Raw genomic sequence first — 17,381 nt, forward strand, 5'->3', positions numbered from 1 at the left:
TGTTCAGAGTAAGGTTCTTGCCCGAGGTCATCTTCACCACCACTTTTAATTGACCCGTGATATTCGAGATTGCTGAGTTCCCTATGAACAATTTGTCTCTATTGACTTCTTCGAAGTTGTGGAGTAGCTCTTTATTGCAGTAAACATATCTGGTGGCTCCAATATCAATCCACCATTGTTGTGGGTTCGAACCGACCAAGTTTAATTCGAAGACAACAACGCAAAGGTCGTTCATTTTTGGTCCCTTGTTCAGGTTGGCTTCCTGCTTCTTCTTCGTCTTTCTGCATTCCAAAGATTTGTGAATGACTCGACCACAGTTAAAACATTTCCTAGAGAATTTCTTAATGCCTCCTCTGAGTCCCATCTTGGAAGTGTTGGGGTTCTTCTATTTTGAGTTGTGACTGTGCTTGACCATGTTGACTTTCACAGTAGTATGAGAGAACAGCTTTCTCTCTGAACTCTTGTTTCTTCTTTGATGTGAAGTTTAATAATGGGTTCCTCTATATTCATCTCCTTCCGCTTGTGCTTCAGGTAGTTCTTGAAGTCCTTCCAGCCTGGAGGCAGCTCTTCAATGATAGTAGCCACTTGGAATGTTTCACTAAGAACCATCCCTTCTAAGTGAATATCGTGCAAGATCACTCGAAGCTCCTGAATTTGGCTGATCAAAATCTTGGAGTCAACCATCTTGTAGTCCAGGAATCGACCCACAATGAATTTCTTTGCCCCTACATCCTCCGTCTTGTACTTCTTGTACAGGGACTCCCACAACTCCTTAGCTGTTCTCTTCATGCTATACACAGCGTATAACAAGTCGATAAGGCAGTTGAGGATGTAGTTTCGGCAAAGGAACTTAGAATGAGTTCATGCCTCCACTGTACTGATGGTATAAACATCAGCATCCTCACCATACGTTGGGGGTTCTCGATCAAGAACCGAGCTAGATTAAGTATGATCAAGTAAAAGAGCATCTTCTGTTGCACCTCTTGAAGTTTAATCCGGTGAACTTCTCTGGCCTTTCCCCATGGTTAATTGACACAATTCCAATCAGGGCAAAGGGGGTCTTAATGTGTTGAGTTTGTTGTACTTCAACATTTTGTTCTATGACTATCTCAACATAACCAAAATCTGTTTCAAGATTGTTGGACAATCTGCCAAAGATTTTGAGAAATTAGACAAATTTAAATTACATTGAATTAAATTTAACTTATTTGTCAAGATGACCTAAGTAGATAATCTCAGGCTGCCGGCAGGAGTTGGTTTCTGCCAAGTGTGAACTACAGAGTGGCTGAGCGAGTAGTGCAAGCGAGCAGTGCAAGCAGTGCAGTAGAGTGGATGATTGGGCCGAGTGGCAGTGCGATCGAGTCATAGAGAGGTTGATCAAGCCGAGTGGTTGACCAGGCAGAGTAGTAGACCGGATAGTATAGTCGACCGGGCAGAGTAGTAGATCAGACCGACAAGGTCGAGTGGCCAACCGGGCACAACAACCGATCAGGTCAAGTGGCTAACCAGGCAGAGCAGACTAATAGTAGAAGGTAAGGCGGCCTAAAGGCAGAGCAGGCCGAGCGACAGAGCAGCTCGAGCGGGCGAAGCGGACTGAGACTTATGATTGACGCAGTTTCCTTGAAACAGATTCGGCCCACCTCCGACTGTACTTCGAGGTTTTCTCGAATCGCCTGTTTTCCAGGATACAACGATTATCCGTGATGCACCCCACAAATTAATGATAGTCGGCGACCATCAATGGTCGACCATTACTATCTGAGAGGTTACTAAATCGTCATTACCAATGGTTAATGCTTCTGTTATCTTCTTGGGTAAATTTTGTCGGGACCGATCTTGCATTTTCGTGTACGCAGATTGTACTCGTACACGAGTCAGTTTAATTCAGTCAACTTGGTTCCAAAATCAACTAGAAAGCAGCTTTGGGCCGGTGACATAACTTAGACCTGCCCACGGGTCTGGCCCAAATCAAGTCCTACTCAAAACCGAGTCAGTTACCTACTGACCCAATTTAATGGGTCTAACTTTGTAACCAACTCATTAAGGGCCGAGCGCCAAATGAATTGATGATTAATCGATGGTTAGTCGAGGTTAGTCGACAGTTCGATCATTTTTTTAATTATTAATTTTATATTAGATTTTTTCAATTATAACCTTCATTTAATAATATTAATGGTGGAGGTCAATATAAATAAGCCATTTGTTTTAAATTTTTCAATATGAAACTATTCTGCTTTCTATTAAAGTTAAATCAACCTATTTATCTTAAATTCTCTAACGTAGGACTATTTTATCTGTAATTCATTAAATTTATTAATCTCATTTAACTCTTAAATAGGTTACTAATTGATTTTATTTTATTTTTTATTTATTAAATTGAGTTTATAGAGATTATTTAACTTGTATGATATATCCAATAACAAATTTACCAAAAGATATAATTTGTTCAATAATAAAATTATATTATAATGAAGACTATGATTGAACCTATAAAATTAGTCAAAACTAACATTTATATGATATATGTCTTATCACTCTAAAATATAAAAAAAAATTAATATCAGATAAAAAATGATAGCTCAGGATTTAATATAATATTCTTCTTGATTTTGATTTGATTTATTTGGACTTCCGATTTTTTAGAAGCTCAAACAATAATGATTGAACGAAAGTTATAAAAATGAATACAAAAAATGTACTTTCAAAGAATGTAGTAGAAAATTTTAATACCAAATAATAACAAACTAACTACGTTTTAATTTCCTCGTACTCTAAGTGAATATCAGATCAACAACTTAAATAAGTTCACACGTTTTTAAATTTTTTATTTTTTCACATTTATAAATTTAAAAATATTTTTAAAAAATAAAATATAAATAATAATCTTGAACCATCATGAATTATGAATTTCGGTGATTCCGAACCGCAAATAATAATGACCTTTGAAGGTTAAAGAAAAAGATTGAGATTTTTTTAATCGTCGAATTAGCGATTCTAAACCATCAAATCGACGGATCGAACTGTGGTCAGGTACAGGCTTAACATCGTCTCATTGAATCCAACAATAACATTATTGACGACCATCAATCTCCAGTCCATGATCTTTTTCATAAGTTTGTACGTTGCTTCTTTTCTCTACTCTCACAGGGCCCAGTGAGAAATAAGCTCCAAACTCAAAAGGTTTTCAAAAGGTTTAGGACGTAGGACTATGAGGAGTCTAGCAACTAAACAACCCTGTTTGTGTGGAGTAGCTTATAAGCAAATGGCCAACACTGGCTTGTGTATGCTCTAAGCCACCACTCAGCCCTTGCTTCCTAACCTACAACACAAAGCCACGTCTCTATGGCTAAAAGCCTAAATATCTGTAAAGATTAAACAAATATTTCTTTTCTGTCTTCATCAATGATTGCCTATCTTTCCTCATTTTGCTCCAGAACTTGGTTAACAGTTATAAGTGCTGAGAATGAATGCCTACTTAGAGACTTAGATCAGCAATCCTATGAACAGAGCACAGGAAGAATGAACATACCTTTAGAGAAACTTGACATAAACTCCACTGAGAGTCATTGCCAGTGCAGCTCTATGTAGTGGAAGGGGCCAACTGATCTGTCTCAAGTGCCCATAGCTGTCTTCAGAAATCTTTTAGTTCAAGTAAAGTTGGCTTGGGGGGTCATGGAGTAAGTGGTCATCCTCCTCCTCTTCGTCGATCCAAAGCTGGTATAAAACAACCTGGAGACTAAAAAAAAGTTGAATGTGAGAGACTTGGAGAGAGTTTTCCAAGAATGAGAAAGAATTAAAGCCTAGACATGGTTTTGTGCAAGACACAGTGAGGTAATTCCCACAGGTAAAGAGAAAACATCATTTTGTTTATCTATATAAATTCAGCAACTACCTTAAGCAATTTATAGTTGTAAACTTCGATTAATGATATATAACAAAGATTTCTTAGGCTAGAGAAGAAATTTCATTTTGTTTGTTGTGAAAAGTATTCAATAGCAATCTTAATTCTACTTTAACCTGTTCTTGGTGTGAAGAATACTTCAAGAAGTACTACAAGATGAAAGAAATATAATAAAAATGAGCAAAACAATTTTTTTCTTTTTTGAAAATAAACCAAGCAAACAAACATGAAATTCCAGATAATATCAGCTAGTAGATTATGAGCTTGTAAGTTCTAGACTGTTAACATGATATACCATGGAGCTCTAAGAATCCATGAAAGATTGAATACTCACTTTGCATTATCGAGCTTCAAGAGAACAAGAGAGCTGTGCGTGGTGATAAGTGTCTAAAAGTTTAATTGTTTCATTTATTTCTGTTGAATCAAGTGATCGCTAGAGATGGGCAAGACATCGGGTTGGTTTATGCTCATCAAAAGAGCCTTCACTTCGAGCTCTAAGGATAAATTGGTCCAGACAAGTACCCCAATTCAAGTAAGTCGAACTAAAGGTGCCCTTAGATTCAGACAGTTCCTAAATGTGATCTTTGTGACTACAGTACTCACAGGACAAGCAAAAAAGAGAGAAGAAAAAGTGGGGATTTAGCAAATCCAACCATGATGACAATGGTTCCTTCTTTCAAATGCATAGACAACAAAACATAATTGAGCGAATACTGGAGGATGTTCAAAATGAGCAACACCAACAACATAGAGTGCAGCAAGTGCTCCCCAAGAAGGCTCAACAATCGAAATCGCCTGCAAGAAAACCAAGGACTGCTCCCAACTATGCCCACATTTCGGCAATCAAAATCCAAGCAGCATATAGAGGTTACAGGGTAAGCTCAATCTGTTTGTCATGCATCAAACAACATTTTAGCATTAATAAAGGATCGGCCAATACATACGATCCCTTGTTGGACTAGTAAGTAATGCTCATACCTATCATGTTTCTTGAAATTTAAAAACATGCATCGACCTAATCTTGATATATCAGAACATAAATACAAACTGAAGAGAACTCTAGCCATGCAACTAGCAATGAGTATGCGATAGCATGTACACAAATTCCAACAATATGATCACAAGATAAGAAATTGTTTCACAAGGAAGATTCTCAAAACCAAGAGTTCAAGTTGTGCCAATTAATAAGATTGCTATTCTTTTTATTCATTTCATCTCCCTGTTCTTCTGCAAGAAAAATGTTCCAAAACACCATACAAATTTTCTTTGAGGAAATAATATTCTTGGCTTTTGACCTGGAGCTCTATCTTCCATAAATTTTCTAAATGTTTCATAGAATCCTAGTTCCACTTGTATACAAGTCATTCAGCAACAACAAATCCTTCCAATAAACAGGCTAGAAGGAGCTACCGAGCATTGAAGGGTCTAATGAGACTGCAGAGAGCCATAAGAAATCAAAGAGTGAAACAACAGACGACAAACACCCTAAGATGTATGCGAATGCTAGTTCGAGTGCAGTTTCAAATAAGAGACAGAAGGCTGAAGATGATGGAGAACAGAAGCCTCCAACTCCACCAGGCTCTGCCAAAGAACGATGAGTCAGAGAGCAACTTTGGTGGCTGGAGTGTCGCTCGCCAAGTGAGAATTGTCCTCGTCTGACGTTCCCAATCTCGTTTATTGGATAGTATGAACTTGTAATGGTCTTGCAGACTGAAGCAGAAGGGTTTGAAGGGTTTGAAGGAGAATGGGAAGATAGTGTTCTCACGAAAGAGGAGCTGGAAGCAAGGATAAGAAGAAAGGTGGAAGCAACCATCAAGAGGGAGAGGGCATTGGCTTATGCTTACACCCACCAGGTACGATCGTTCCATCAGATGACTCAAATTGTTCATGTTAAAGATTGACAGTAACTTGCCTCAGCTGTTGAAGATGACACCCAAATCTGCTAAGGCCATGTTGATCGATCTCCGCACCCGTAGAGCCCCATGGTGGTGGTCTTCGTTGGAAAGCCAACTCGCCACCAACAACATCGAAGTTGTGCCACCTTCACAAAACTCGTCGCATCTCCATACACCACGAACAGCTACCACAGTGCATGCCAAAGCCACCACTCGTCGGCCGCGTAGCTCTCACTACGCGCGGTTGAAGCCGGAGTACGCCGACGACGCAAGCCTCGTGAGTTGCCCACCCTTGGCCGTGCCCAACTACATGACGACCACTGTCTCGGCCCAAGCCAAGGCGAGAAGCCACCGGACATTTGGGACGGTCCCCGGCCCGGAGAAGAAGAGATTTTCATTCGGTCTTGGCCAGACTATCGGGGCCCTGTTTGCCGGCAAGGAGGCCAACAGAAGAGGTTGTGACAGCAGTTGTAGTGGGCGAAGGAGTGTGAGAATACAAGAGAGGCATAGGTCGACACAGTCAATAAGCAGCATGAGCATGGACTCCATCATGTCTCTGCCCACTGGAAGGGTTGGTGGTAGGAGGAACTATAAATAGCATGCAACTTTGATTCAGATGTTCCATGTTTTTTTTAATCTAAAGCATTTTGGTGTGTTTTAATTTGTTACATTGTGAGAAATTGTCAGATGAAGAATGTTCTTGATCACGTCTTTACCATTTGAGCTATAAACTCATGATTTCAACTTGAAGTTAAACAGATACAGATAACAAGACAAATTAGAACAGTTATCAAGCAATTAGAAGAAAGTTTTAAGATTCAGACTTTTGGATTAAAGAAGGAATAAATACCTCATAAATGTTTGATTTCCCAGAAGCATTGGAGACGGCAACAATCTGAAATGAATTTGCAATTAAGTTCATGGAGTGAAGTTAAAAGTAGATTGAAATAGAACAATGTTCTGAATGGAAATGGACAAGGACAGAATTTGAGCAAACAATTTTTCTAACAAGCTTTAGAAAAATGACAAGGTTTAAATATTCTTGGCCCTCAACTATCAAAAAGATTTAATGTCAAGTTTACCTAGTATTGCTTGATAATATGAAACATGAAGTGTACCTAATAACTTTTTTTGAATCCTATGAATCCACATGTGAAGCCACCTTTTAGTAGTCTACCAAAGAAGTAGAAAAACATGCAAGTGAATAACAAAAGCTGACCAGAATGATCATGATACTGAATTGTTTTATGTACTCCTTGATTGCCAATATCAGCAAATAGTTGAACAAGGGAATCAAATGAATCAACATAGTTAAAGCTGAAAAAAAAAAAGAGACTAATTATATCAACACCTGGTGCATCCACTTTTATTTGTGGTCTTTTCTTCTCCCTAAATGACAGTTTAAGGTGAAGATCGCCACCACAAAATTCATGATTATTGATAGTGCATAATATCTAAAACAATGAAATATGTTAATTTTAAGTTTGATTAACTATATCTAAAACAATGAATTATGATACACCAAAGCAACTTGACAGTCAATAACAACAACTAGAAGGGAATCCAATTTAACCAACAAATCAACAAAGTATCACACTAATAGTAAAAGACAAAGAATTGTCAAATTATATCAACATCCGATGCATCCATTCTCTCCATTAGTAGAATTTTGAGATGAAGATCATCACAATGACACTCATGATTAATATGGATAATTCCTACTATATTAGAAGATGATACACTAAAGCAACTTGACTGACAGATAGATATAGAAGACAAAAGTGACGTTAGTGAACAATTTGCTCTGAAAGGAGAGACAAACAAAGAAGGTAGAATGCACATAAACACTGTTTTGTCAGGCATGGCATGTTTGGGTGGAGATCTTGGCTAACACAGCTAATCATCAAAGTAGCTTTCTTGTTGGAAAACACATTAACAATCCAGCCATATTAGCAAATGACTGCAACTATGATTATGTATTATCTTCGTAACTATAGTGTTTTGGTGGGTAAAAATTATGACCACAAGCCAAACACTTTCTTAGTATGTGTTACATGCTACATGTCGAATGGCTAATTGACGAACTACGTGTTTCACAACTCTATCCAAGCAGGCGATTGCAGCCAAGACTAACATCAGCCTTAAAAGAGGAAAAACATATTCATTCTCGGCATATCTGTACAATGTTCCCTGTAGTAGGACTGTTCCGAGATCCTCCATTGCCCTCTCCCTCATTATTTCCACCATCCCCAACACAACAAAGTCTTTCAAAATTAGCCAAATACTCCTCCATGCCACATATATACTTGTCCATGCCATTAAAATGCCGTGCCAAGTCCAACCCCATTTTCATCCATATCCTTGCATTAGCAACCTGCTGCATCCGGACAGCAATGCCTGATTTGTTCCACGCAGTCATGGCAAGCCATTTACCCTCCTCAATAGGATACTCCCCTTCCTTGAGCCCTAGAATTATCTGGTATGCTTTCCGGTATATATCATAGGTTCCATCATCCTTGCCAACTTCATTGCCTCTGGATGCAGAAAGGCAGACCAACTTGCGGATGACAATGCTGATCGAACTGTAATCTGGGGAAGGGGATGCAATGAGGGCAGAAAGGCAAGCATTGAGAGCAAACTCAGCTACTTCTGGATCGTAATGTTCACTGCAAGAAGCGGCAAGGCCTAATTGGAGAAGGTAATGTCCAGTGCATGATTTAGAAGCAGCAAAGCTTTTTATCAGTTGTAACTGCTGTGACCGGCCACCATCTTTAACACGGTTCATGAGCTCATATGTACAGTAAGTGTGAAGGAAGTGGAGACTTTGATTCACTGCCTGTGCCTCTCTGGGGTCATTGAACGAGGATGAAATGCAAGGCAATATCTGCAGGCATTTAGGAAATGCTTTAAGATGATAATTTCTACAAATTTACAAAAGGTGTTCGAATTTGAAATGTACCTTTTCAGCTCTCACCAACATCTCCAGAGCCAATTTGACATCACTGTCCACCAAAGTAACTTCCTTTTGCTTCTCAGCATTAAGCAAGGCACCCACACTGATGATCAAGCATTTGCAAGATGTAGCTTGATTCACACCTTCCTCATCAGTGATTGCAGTGTAAAAAGCAGATGCCAATTCAAAGAACTTGGCACAGAATTCATACTTCTTCTCGTTTCCAGTTGTTAACCCCATGTTATAGGAAATTCCAGCAAGCCAATTCAGCTCACGGCTACCAACGGCTCCCTTGCCAAAGAAGCACTCCACTCCAATTTCGACCATTCTGGTCCGAGCATACTTTGTATATTTAAGGATCTCTAGCTCATTGTTTGGGCTTCTGTGGAGGAGGCTGATAAGATTCCTCAAGATTGCAACTTCAGTCATTGGCATTTTCTTCCCAGGTGAATAGATGTTGAGCAGGACAGACAATGAAGCAATAGCAACAGGAAGAAGCCGACACGAAATAGCCTCATGGGTACAGAGGGTAAGAAATTCTGGGTTGAAATCGATGCAACTAACCATTGCTTGCATCTGTTTGATGGCTTCATTTTCATCCTTCTTTTCCAGATAAATTTTGTACTGCAAAACAGTCAGAAAACAAGAAATTTGTGAACTCAGTTGCATGAAGATCAAGACCTTTGCAAGTGAGACTACAAGTGGTACCTTGAGGAAAGAACACTTGATGTTTGGTTCAAGCTGTTGAAGCATTGAATTGGTGAGTAATGATTTGTAACCTCACAATCAATTATGGGTAGGCAGATTGTACCTTTTCAGCTTGTTCAATAAACTCTTGAGCTCGATCAATCTGTTGAAGACCAAGATGGCAAAGGGAAAGAACTCTGAAACAGTTTGCTCTGCGCGATTGGTGTTCCTCGTCTCGAGGCACATAAAGCATTGATTTTTCAAACAAGTCAACACTTACTTCATAATCTTTGAATCTAAAATGTTCTGCTCCACTGTATTGGTAAATCCAGAGAAGAAGACGTCAGGTACGAAGCTAAGTCAAGTCATGTTGTGGGAGGAGAGGAGACTATGAGCTCACCAGTTCCAGAGGAGCGCGTGCATTGCCTCCCGCTCCTTCGTTGCTGCGGAGGGCTGGAACAAAGCTACGACCTTCTCGTCGGCCGTCAGCTCCGCTAACACCTTCGCCCTTCCTCTGCCACCGCCCTCAGCCACCCTCTGCACCACCCTCAGTGCCGCCGCAGCACTGGCGTGACACCGCCCGGTTAGTCCCAGCAAAACAGATCCTGCCTTATCTGGCCCCGCATTGGAGAGGTACGCCTCCGCAGCTGAGACGCACGCAGCCTCCGGAACCTCCTTGCTGGCCATCATCCCCATCAACTCCCTCTCCGCTTCCTGAAGCCTCCGCACGCCAATCCACGCCTTCATCGCCACGTACTTCACGCTCGGGTGCTCTACCGCCGGCGGCACCACGGAGCCAGACCTCAAAGCCCTGACACACTTCAGCACCCCGTCGTAGTCCTCCGCTTGGAGCCGATCCGCCGCCAGGAACCGGAGACACCGACTCTTCAAACCGTCCAATTCTAGCGTTTCCACTCCGCCGCTCGCACCGCGGCTTCTTGCGGCGGCAATCCCCTTCTCGCACAGATCCATTGCTTCGGTGAGAAGCCTCGATGCGTCCGATCTCCCCTCGGGGGATTTCTTGGAGAGATCGAGCTTCCCGAACAGGAGGAACTGCTCTGCCAGGGACCGAAACCCTGAAGGAGAGCCAAGGATTAGATTCTTCGACCGGTTCAAGAGGGCGATCGCGAGATTACGATCGCCGACCTCCCACGCCGTACGCGCCCTGGCAATGTGGAGGTCAAGGAGGAGCTGCCTCTCCTCCTCGTCGCCAATCTTCGAAGTTCCCTCCGAATGGGCTGCGGAGGCTAGCTCCGTGGCGCGCTCGAAGCACCCGGCAGCGAGATCGAACCGGCCGAGCTCGTGCCAGATGAGGCCAGTCTTGTGGAAGAAGGACGCGGACTTGAAGGCGGCGGACGGAATAGCGAGGGGGAGTCCGGCAATACAAAGCATGTCGGCAGCGACGTGACGGAGCTCCGCCAGCTCGGCTTTGCGGGAAGGTGGGTCGCCGCGGAGAAGCTCGGAGGCATTGGAGAGGTCGACGCAGGCGTTCCAGAGGCGGTAGCTGAGCTTCCATAGATGGATCTTGACGGGCTCCAGGAGGTGAGTGGCGGAGGCGGGTTGATTCAGCGAGGAAAGGGAGAGGCGGAGGCGTGCGGCGAGACCTGCCGGGGAGCAAGAGGGGTCGAGGGATTCAGCTACCTTGACGGAGGACTCTACGTCGTCGAGGAGGAGGCGGAGGACAGGCGTCGCGTCCTTGGAGGTGGAGCGGAGGTCCGGCGAGGAGAGCTCCGAGATCTTCATCCCGCAGAGGAGGTTCGGGTTTCCCTCCTTCCCGAACCAGCTTGAGTTATTCAAATGACGAGTGGTCCGTGCCCTAGCCAAGTGGCTCCTCGCTCACTGGAGCAGGTTCGCATCAGGATCTGATGCTTGGTTCACTCGTCGATATCTGAACCGGTAAATCAATTGGCCAAGAACCGGACAACGAATCATTATACGTGTTGACAAATTCGAGGCGGCCGGAGCAGAGCCGCCCCATCACGCCGGCGACCACCCCAGCATTGCAATCATAGCCTCCGCCCGGGGTGGCAGTCTTGGCATTAGCCGCTGCCGCCGGCTGACACTTAAGAAGGCACTTTTATAGTCAAGCCAGGGACAGATTGTACGACAAAGACTCATCGTGACGGAGCTGTCCGAAGGATCGATCTGTGACGAGCAGTTGGCTGATTAAAAATTGATTGAGAAATTCTCAATCTAATTCAAGATAGGTTATAAGTTAAGCACCACAGTCTATGAATATAAGTAATGTGACTAAGTTTTGATGTAATTAATCAGATTAAATTAAATTTTATGATATTTTAATTATTTTATCTAAATGTGCAAGATAGTTTAGGAACATAAAATATCGAGTGGAAGACGCATTAAACGAAAAAGAAAACATGAGAATCGAGTCGACAGATTTGGTGCATCCGAGGGTTAAGAAGCTATGGAAGAGTATGATGATGAAGCGAGAAGGATGTGCATGGCCCTTCCGAGGGGCAAGAAGCCGAAGCGGAAGACTGCTTGAGAAAAGAAGGTTAGAGTTGAGTTCAGTTAAGCTTAACTCTGGATGGCCGAAAAATTACCCAAGCGATCAAAGAGGAAGACCGGACAAAGTCAACCTGAGTTGACCTTGTCCGAACGCCTGGACCAAGTCCAGGAGCTTGAAGTTCGGGCGCTCGGAGCTGGTCCGGGTGCCCGGACCACTTTGGTGCCGAACGGGCACCTCGTCATAGTGGATCAACTTCGGGTCCATGTCAGCAGCGGTTTGGGTGCTCAAAGATGGTTCGGGCATCTAGGAGTGGATAAATACTTTATCCCTTACCATTGTGAAGCGATTTGAGACAACCAGTTAGGCGACCAGCCAGGGGCACCCGAACCCGATCCAAGAATCCGAATCGCACCATGTCATCAAACGATTACTTCGACTAATGAGCATATAAAAGGAGCCATAGTGTTCAAGATTTTAACATAACACTTCTGCATTTCAAATTGTTTATTTAGTTTACATTTTTTATACTTCCAATGCTTGTAAAAGGTTTCTCCGCTTATGACAAAAGAAGAATTTTGCTAGTGCTTTCAATATCTTGGATTAACAACTTTCTCGATTATAACCAAGTAAAATCTGTTGGTGCATGTTACACTAATAATCAAGTTTTGATGTATGACAAATAGATTAAAGTTAGATATGTTATTTGTCTAACTTTTTACCGAGTGTGCAGGACTTGATGAGTCTAGAGGACTGAAACGTCAACACTGAAATCCAACTAGGTTAATAGATGGCACGAAGTATAAATTGGTTGAGACCTAGCATAAGGAAGTTTAGTTGGGTTGACAACTGACTGGAGTCCAGATTGATTGAAACTGGAAGGAAGTCCCAGTGAGTCAAGGAACCTGACATCAAGGAAGTATGTGATTGGTAAGTAAGTACTAGAGGAGAGTGATTCAGTGAGAACGAGTTCATTTGGGGACTTTAGGCACAGATCCAATCTATGTCCATTTCGGAAACCTAAATTGAGACCCTGACTAGATCTGGTCTCAGGAAAACATAATCTAATTACTAAACTGCTTATTTTTATTGTGCTAACTTTATTTTGCAGGTCAGATATTTTTGTTAGTACCCCAAGGTAATTTTGATTTGATCAACGAAGTCAGGTTAAATCTTGGTGGTTTTTAACTCCTATGTCTAAGTGTACAGGAACTTAGGAGTATAGGAAGTGGAGCAAAACACACAGCTAGCAAAAAGGACGGCACGGGAGAGAGCCGACGGGCTCGGTGCGTCAGATGGACGAGATGCTGCGGAAGAGTACGCGGGCGGACGAGGAGGCACATGGCATTTCTAAGGGACGAGAAGCCAGAGCGGAAGATTGCTCGAAGGTCGGAAAATGAGTTCGGGTGAGGTCTATTCTGGATGGCCGAAATCACTCAAACAAGTGGAGTCCGAGCGAAAGACCCAGACCCAAGCGAGCAGAGCCGGAGCAAGAACCCGGATCAAACAAGTTAACATAAGGTTAACTTTGGTCTGAGCGCCCAGACTTTGAAAATTATCTAGATTGCGTCAAAAGCGATCCGTTGCGATAGGGATAAATTTTATCCCCCTCCAAGCGTCTGGAACTCTTCCAAGTGTCTCGACCAGGGCTATAAATACAACCCTAGTCCTAGAAGCTTACACAAAACACTTGTAAACAATTTCCTTTGTCTAGCTTTGCATTTTGAGTGCTTTAACTGTTGTAAGAGGCTTCTCCGTCTAAAGGAGACTTTGATAGTGAGTTTCAACTTTCTTGGATTAACAACCTCCTCGATTTTAACCAAGTAAACCTCGTTGTGCCTCTTCTTTCTAGTTTCTTATTTATTTTATGCAAGTGTTAGTTTAATTAAGCTCTAACGTTCGAGGAATGTTTGTATTATTTTTGCAGGGTTATTCACCTCCTCTAGCCGACCGCCAAGGAACCGATAATTTTGTGCTGGACTAACACATTTTGCGGGACAAAAGGAGCATAAAATGTCTCGGGTGAACAGTACCCAAGGCGCCTTCCGTGCAAAGGAAGGCACCTTAAGTTGGGTGATGGAGGACGCCTTCGAGAGCTTGGTAGACATCTTCAGTTGGATAAAATTGAACTTTGTCAACAATAAAAGGTGAGCTATTCGGAATAAAACTTAGAGGATGGAAGACGCCTTCAGTGCTATGGAAGGCTCCTTTAATGCTCAATAAAAGAGTGTTTCAGCCAGCCTTCAAAAGGCAAGTCTTCTACCAGCTTCTACGTGTTTGTTCGAAGTTCCGACTGTTTCGATTTCATGCTGTTGTTTTGCTATGACATTGTCATGCCCGACTACTCTAGACAAGCCGTCACCGACACACAAGAGCTCTCACTCTGATGTCTTCATGCTGATAACCGGTTTTAATTTTGTACTTACTTTAAATATCTGTAAAAGAAAAGTGTAGGTTTGTCACACTTTTTTATTCTTTTATTTGTACTAGATTCTCTCTTCTGGCGGTTCCAGAAGAGACTTTAGTGAATTAACCATCGATAAGTCCGAGGAACCTGAGTCTTGGAGTAAGAGTCATCAAAGGCTCCAAACCAAGTAAAACCGTTTAAGTTATCCTGCATTTTCGTTTCTGATTTTTGTTCCACTATGCAAACTTTGTTTTTAAATTTTTTTTTTAAAATCATATGATTCAACCCCCCTCTCTCATATGCGATACGATCTAACAAAATCTAGTAGCCTCTTTTATTTTTATGTAATTTAATTTTATTTATTAAAGTGTTTTTATAACCAAAGTCGAAAGCAGCGAGAATAGTATGTTCTCATCAACTTTTCAATTTTAAATTTTAATTTCTTTTTCCTTTTCTTAACCCACGGACCAACAACGGATTCATATATATATATATAGAAAATATTCAAAATTTTAAATTTGGTTGTAGATTCGGTGGTCAGCCTAGCCCATTAATATTCAAAATTTTAAATTTGGTTGTAGATTCGGTGGTCAGCCTAGCCCATCAACTTTTCAATTGTAAGTTTTAAATTTTTTTTCTTCTTCTTAACCATGGACCAAGCTGATCCTAGATTGTGAAAGGTCCGTATGTACCCTTTTCTTATTGTTACTGAGACGAGTTGATAGAGGTACTAACGGTAAACGTATTTTTTTAACACCTTAAAAGGTCTGTATAAAAAGGAAAAATAAGTCTTTTGTATTTATATAAAAAATAATAAAATTGATACAGAAAATAATTTCATTATAAATATATAAAGTAAATTTTATATTTAAAGATTTTAGGAGATAGAAATAGAAAAAGGAAGGTGAAAGGGGAGGAGGAGGAAAGGAATGCTTATTTGACTCTTTTACGGAAAAAAATTTATAATTTATATTTAGATCTTTTTAATTAAATTTTTTCAGACATTTTATTAGTATTTACTTATAATATATATATATAATACCCTCTTTTTAATTTATTATTATTATTTTTTGACGTTTTGTTAATATTTATTTAAATAAAAATAATTTTTTTAAAAAAAAGAGTCCTGTCAAAGGTGAGACCCTGTGCATCAGCCTCATCTTGATCACCTAGGCCCCTGCCACAGGCCAACTGGAAATCCAATTCTTTTACGGTATTTAATGGGCAGGCTAATCCGATCAGCTCAATTTAATTTGACGGTTCTAATCATGCTTAGCAAGTTAGAGGGACCAGTCAAAGTACGTAGATTAAAGGGATTAGTTGAGCCAAGTGAATCAAAGTAAATATCAAGTGAGTTGAACAGATAGAGTGCATGAGTCAAATAAATCAAACGAACCATGCATGCATGCATTTATTGGGTCAACTAAGGCAAACAGAAGGATCAAACTAGATAGTCATCGATGAGATCGTATGAGTAAGATGAAGTGAAGAAAACATGTCGTTTTTTATTATTTTATATTTTTTTAATTGACAATGAGTATTTAACCTATGCCAATTAATTTTGAAATATTCATAGATGATTCAACTGTTTATTAAAAAAATAATTACCCATTAATTTATTAAAATTGAAATTTAATTCTTAAATACACCATACGTGTCATATAAATGTCGTGTGCAGCTATTTCTAGTCAATTATTAACGTCCAATGGGAGGATACAAAGTTTGGTAGATAGTCACTATCATTTTGTACTCGAATAACACTAAGAAAAAGTAAAGAAAACAATACAAATCGGTGTGCGGCAAAAGACCGGCATCAATTCTGCAAGATCGGTGTGCCTGGGCACGTTGATTTATTTGCTACACTAGAGGAATCGATGGACACCTATCCTCAATGAACAAAATTCTTTGCATCCCTCAATTATTTAATGATCGATAATAAATTGATTGCATAATTTATTTCTCTCAATGTATATTAAAAAAATAAATTCATTATGTTAGTGCCGATCCCATAAATAGAGAGGAAAGTAAATATAAATAAATGACTATAGGTTATCAGTTTATAGAAATGGACATCTGACTTTTATACCAAAAATGTTAGGTGTACACCATCTATATTACACCTAGGACAATTTATTTCTCTTTATACTATAGATGCTCAATTTGGCACATTGATTTAGGGAATTTCTACGGCTCTTTTGATTTTTTTTTTAAATTTTTTTACTAAGAGATCATGTCTGATATTGGGGAGACGAAACACTAAGCACGTGACTCTGATATGACTCTCTGATGTTGATTGCACGAGGACTCTGAGCTGGCAATCGAAGACGTCATGCAATCCTACGCATCAAAAATAGAGAATAGAAAAAAAAAATCAACAACCAGACTAGGGAAAGGTCCACAGCACAGACACTTCGACGCTCAAATTAAACAAATGTTCAAGAGAAAATACAACAAATAACAGTAATGAACAGTGGAATCTGAATGCTTTGGGCTTTGTGAAATAGCATAATATAGCATTAGCATATTTGTGCTTATAGATGAAGATCTCTTTTATAGTGTTAATTTTATTCTATATGAATCTTAGGGGGTGTTTGGTTTAGGGTAATAGGAGTGGGGAATGGGAATGAGAATCATTGATTCCCATTGTTAATGTTTGGATTATAGGAATAGGAATACAAATAAGGGAATGAATCCTTGAAATTGGGTAATAACTAATTCCCATGTACCCCCCTTCAATGAGCCATTACCCTATTTTCATCAATCAAAATATTCTCTTATTCCAAAAATACCCTTGACTTAAAACTAAAATTTTCTCCATTAATATCAAATATCAAAATATATTTATTTATTTTTTCTTTCATATCACTTATCTCTTCTTATTCTCTCTCATTATATTTTCTCTCTCATCATAGTTTCTCTCTCATCATTTTATCACACACTTTCTCTCTCCTTAATCTCTCCTATCACACTCTCTTTCCTCTTTTTTTCTCATTACACTTTCTCTCTCATCATACTTTTTCTCTCCTCAATCTCTTCCATCGCATTCTCTTCCTTCTTTTTTTCCTCATCAC

General features: G+C 40.4%; 2 protein-coding genes across 5 annotated transcripts; one reads left to right on the plus strand and one right to left on the minus strand.

The window, feature by feature from the left end:
• The first annotated feature begins 3,456 nt into the window (after positions 1-3,456).
• On the plus strand, positions 3,457-6,546 carry LOC122047552 (protein IQ-DOMAIN 13-like). Of its 4 annotated transcripts, none has more exons than XM_042608911.1 (6): positions 3,457-3,844; positions 4,329-4,433; positions 4,498-4,776; positions 5,297-5,539; positions 5,611-5,754; positions 5,819-6,546. In XM_042608911.1, exons 2-6 carry the CDS (start codon positions 4,341-4,343, stop codon positions 6,392-6,394), a joined length of 1,335 nt encoding a protein of 444 aa, XP_042464845.1. In that variant the 5' UTR covers positions 3,457-3,844; positions 4,329-4,340; the 3' UTR covers positions 6,395-6,546. The 4 variants fall into 4 exon arrangements, with proteins under 4 accessions (XP_042464845.1, XP_042464846.1, XP_042464844.1 ...); XM_042608912.1 differs by having other exon boundaries at positions 3,457-3,831; XM_042608910.1 differs by having other exon boundaries at positions 3,457-4,433.
• Positions 6,547-7,814: 1,268 nt separating this feature from the next.
• LOC122047554 (TPR repeat-containing protein ZIP4-like) lies at positions 7,815-11,225 on the minus strand. Its single transcript, XM_042608914.1, has 5 exons — positions 9,837-11,225; positions 9,561-9,750; positions 9,458-9,490; positions 8,756-9,373; positions 7,815-8,680 (listed from the first exon to the last, which is right to left on the minus strand). The coding sequence occupies exons 1-5, from the start codon at positions 11,177-11,179 to the stop codon at positions 7,958-7,960; spliced, it is 2,907 nt and encodes a 968-aa protein (XP_042464848.1). The 5' UTR covers positions 11,180-11,225; the 3' UTR covers positions 7,815-7,957.
• Positions 11,226-17,381: the final 6,156 nt, after the last annotated feature.

Source organism: Zingiber officinale, chromosome 2B (assembly GCF_018446385.1).
Source record: "Zingiber officinale cultivar Zhangliang chromosome 2B, Zo_v1.1, whole genome shotgun sequence".
In the NCBI taxonomy this organism is placed as follows: domain Eukaryota; kingdom Viridiplantae; phylum Streptophyta; class Magnoliopsida; order Zingiberales; family Zingiberaceae; genus Zingiber; species Zingiber officinale.

Excerpts from the sequence above, each read along its gene's own strand:
- LOC122047552 (XM_042608910.1), top strand. The coding sequence starts at position 4,341 with ATGGGCAAGACATCGGGTTGGTTTATGCTCATCAAAAGAGCCTTCACT. Across the intron at positions 4,777-5,296 it reads CAGCATATAGAGGTTACAGG|GCTAGAAGGAGCTACCGAGC; the intron begins GTAAGCTCAATC and ends TCCAATAAACAG. Across the intron at positions 5,540-5,610 it reads GCTGGAGTGTCGCTCGCCAA|ACTGAAGCAGAAGGGTTTGA; the intron begins GTGAGAATTGTC and ends ATGGTCTTGCAG.
- LOC122047554 (XM_042608914.1), bottom strand. The coding sequence starts at position 11,179 with ATGAAGATCTCGGAGCTCTCCTCGCCGGACCTCCGCTCCACCTCCAAG. Across the intron at positions 9,374-9,457 it reads TCAAGTGTTCTTTCCTCAAG|TACAAAATTTATCTGGAAAA; the intron begins GTACCACTTGTA and ends ACTGTTTTGCAG. Across the intron at positions 8,681-8,755 it reads TGTTGGTGAGAGCTGAAAAG|ATATTGCCTTGCATTTCATC; the intron begins GTACATTTCAAA and ends AAATGCCTGCAG.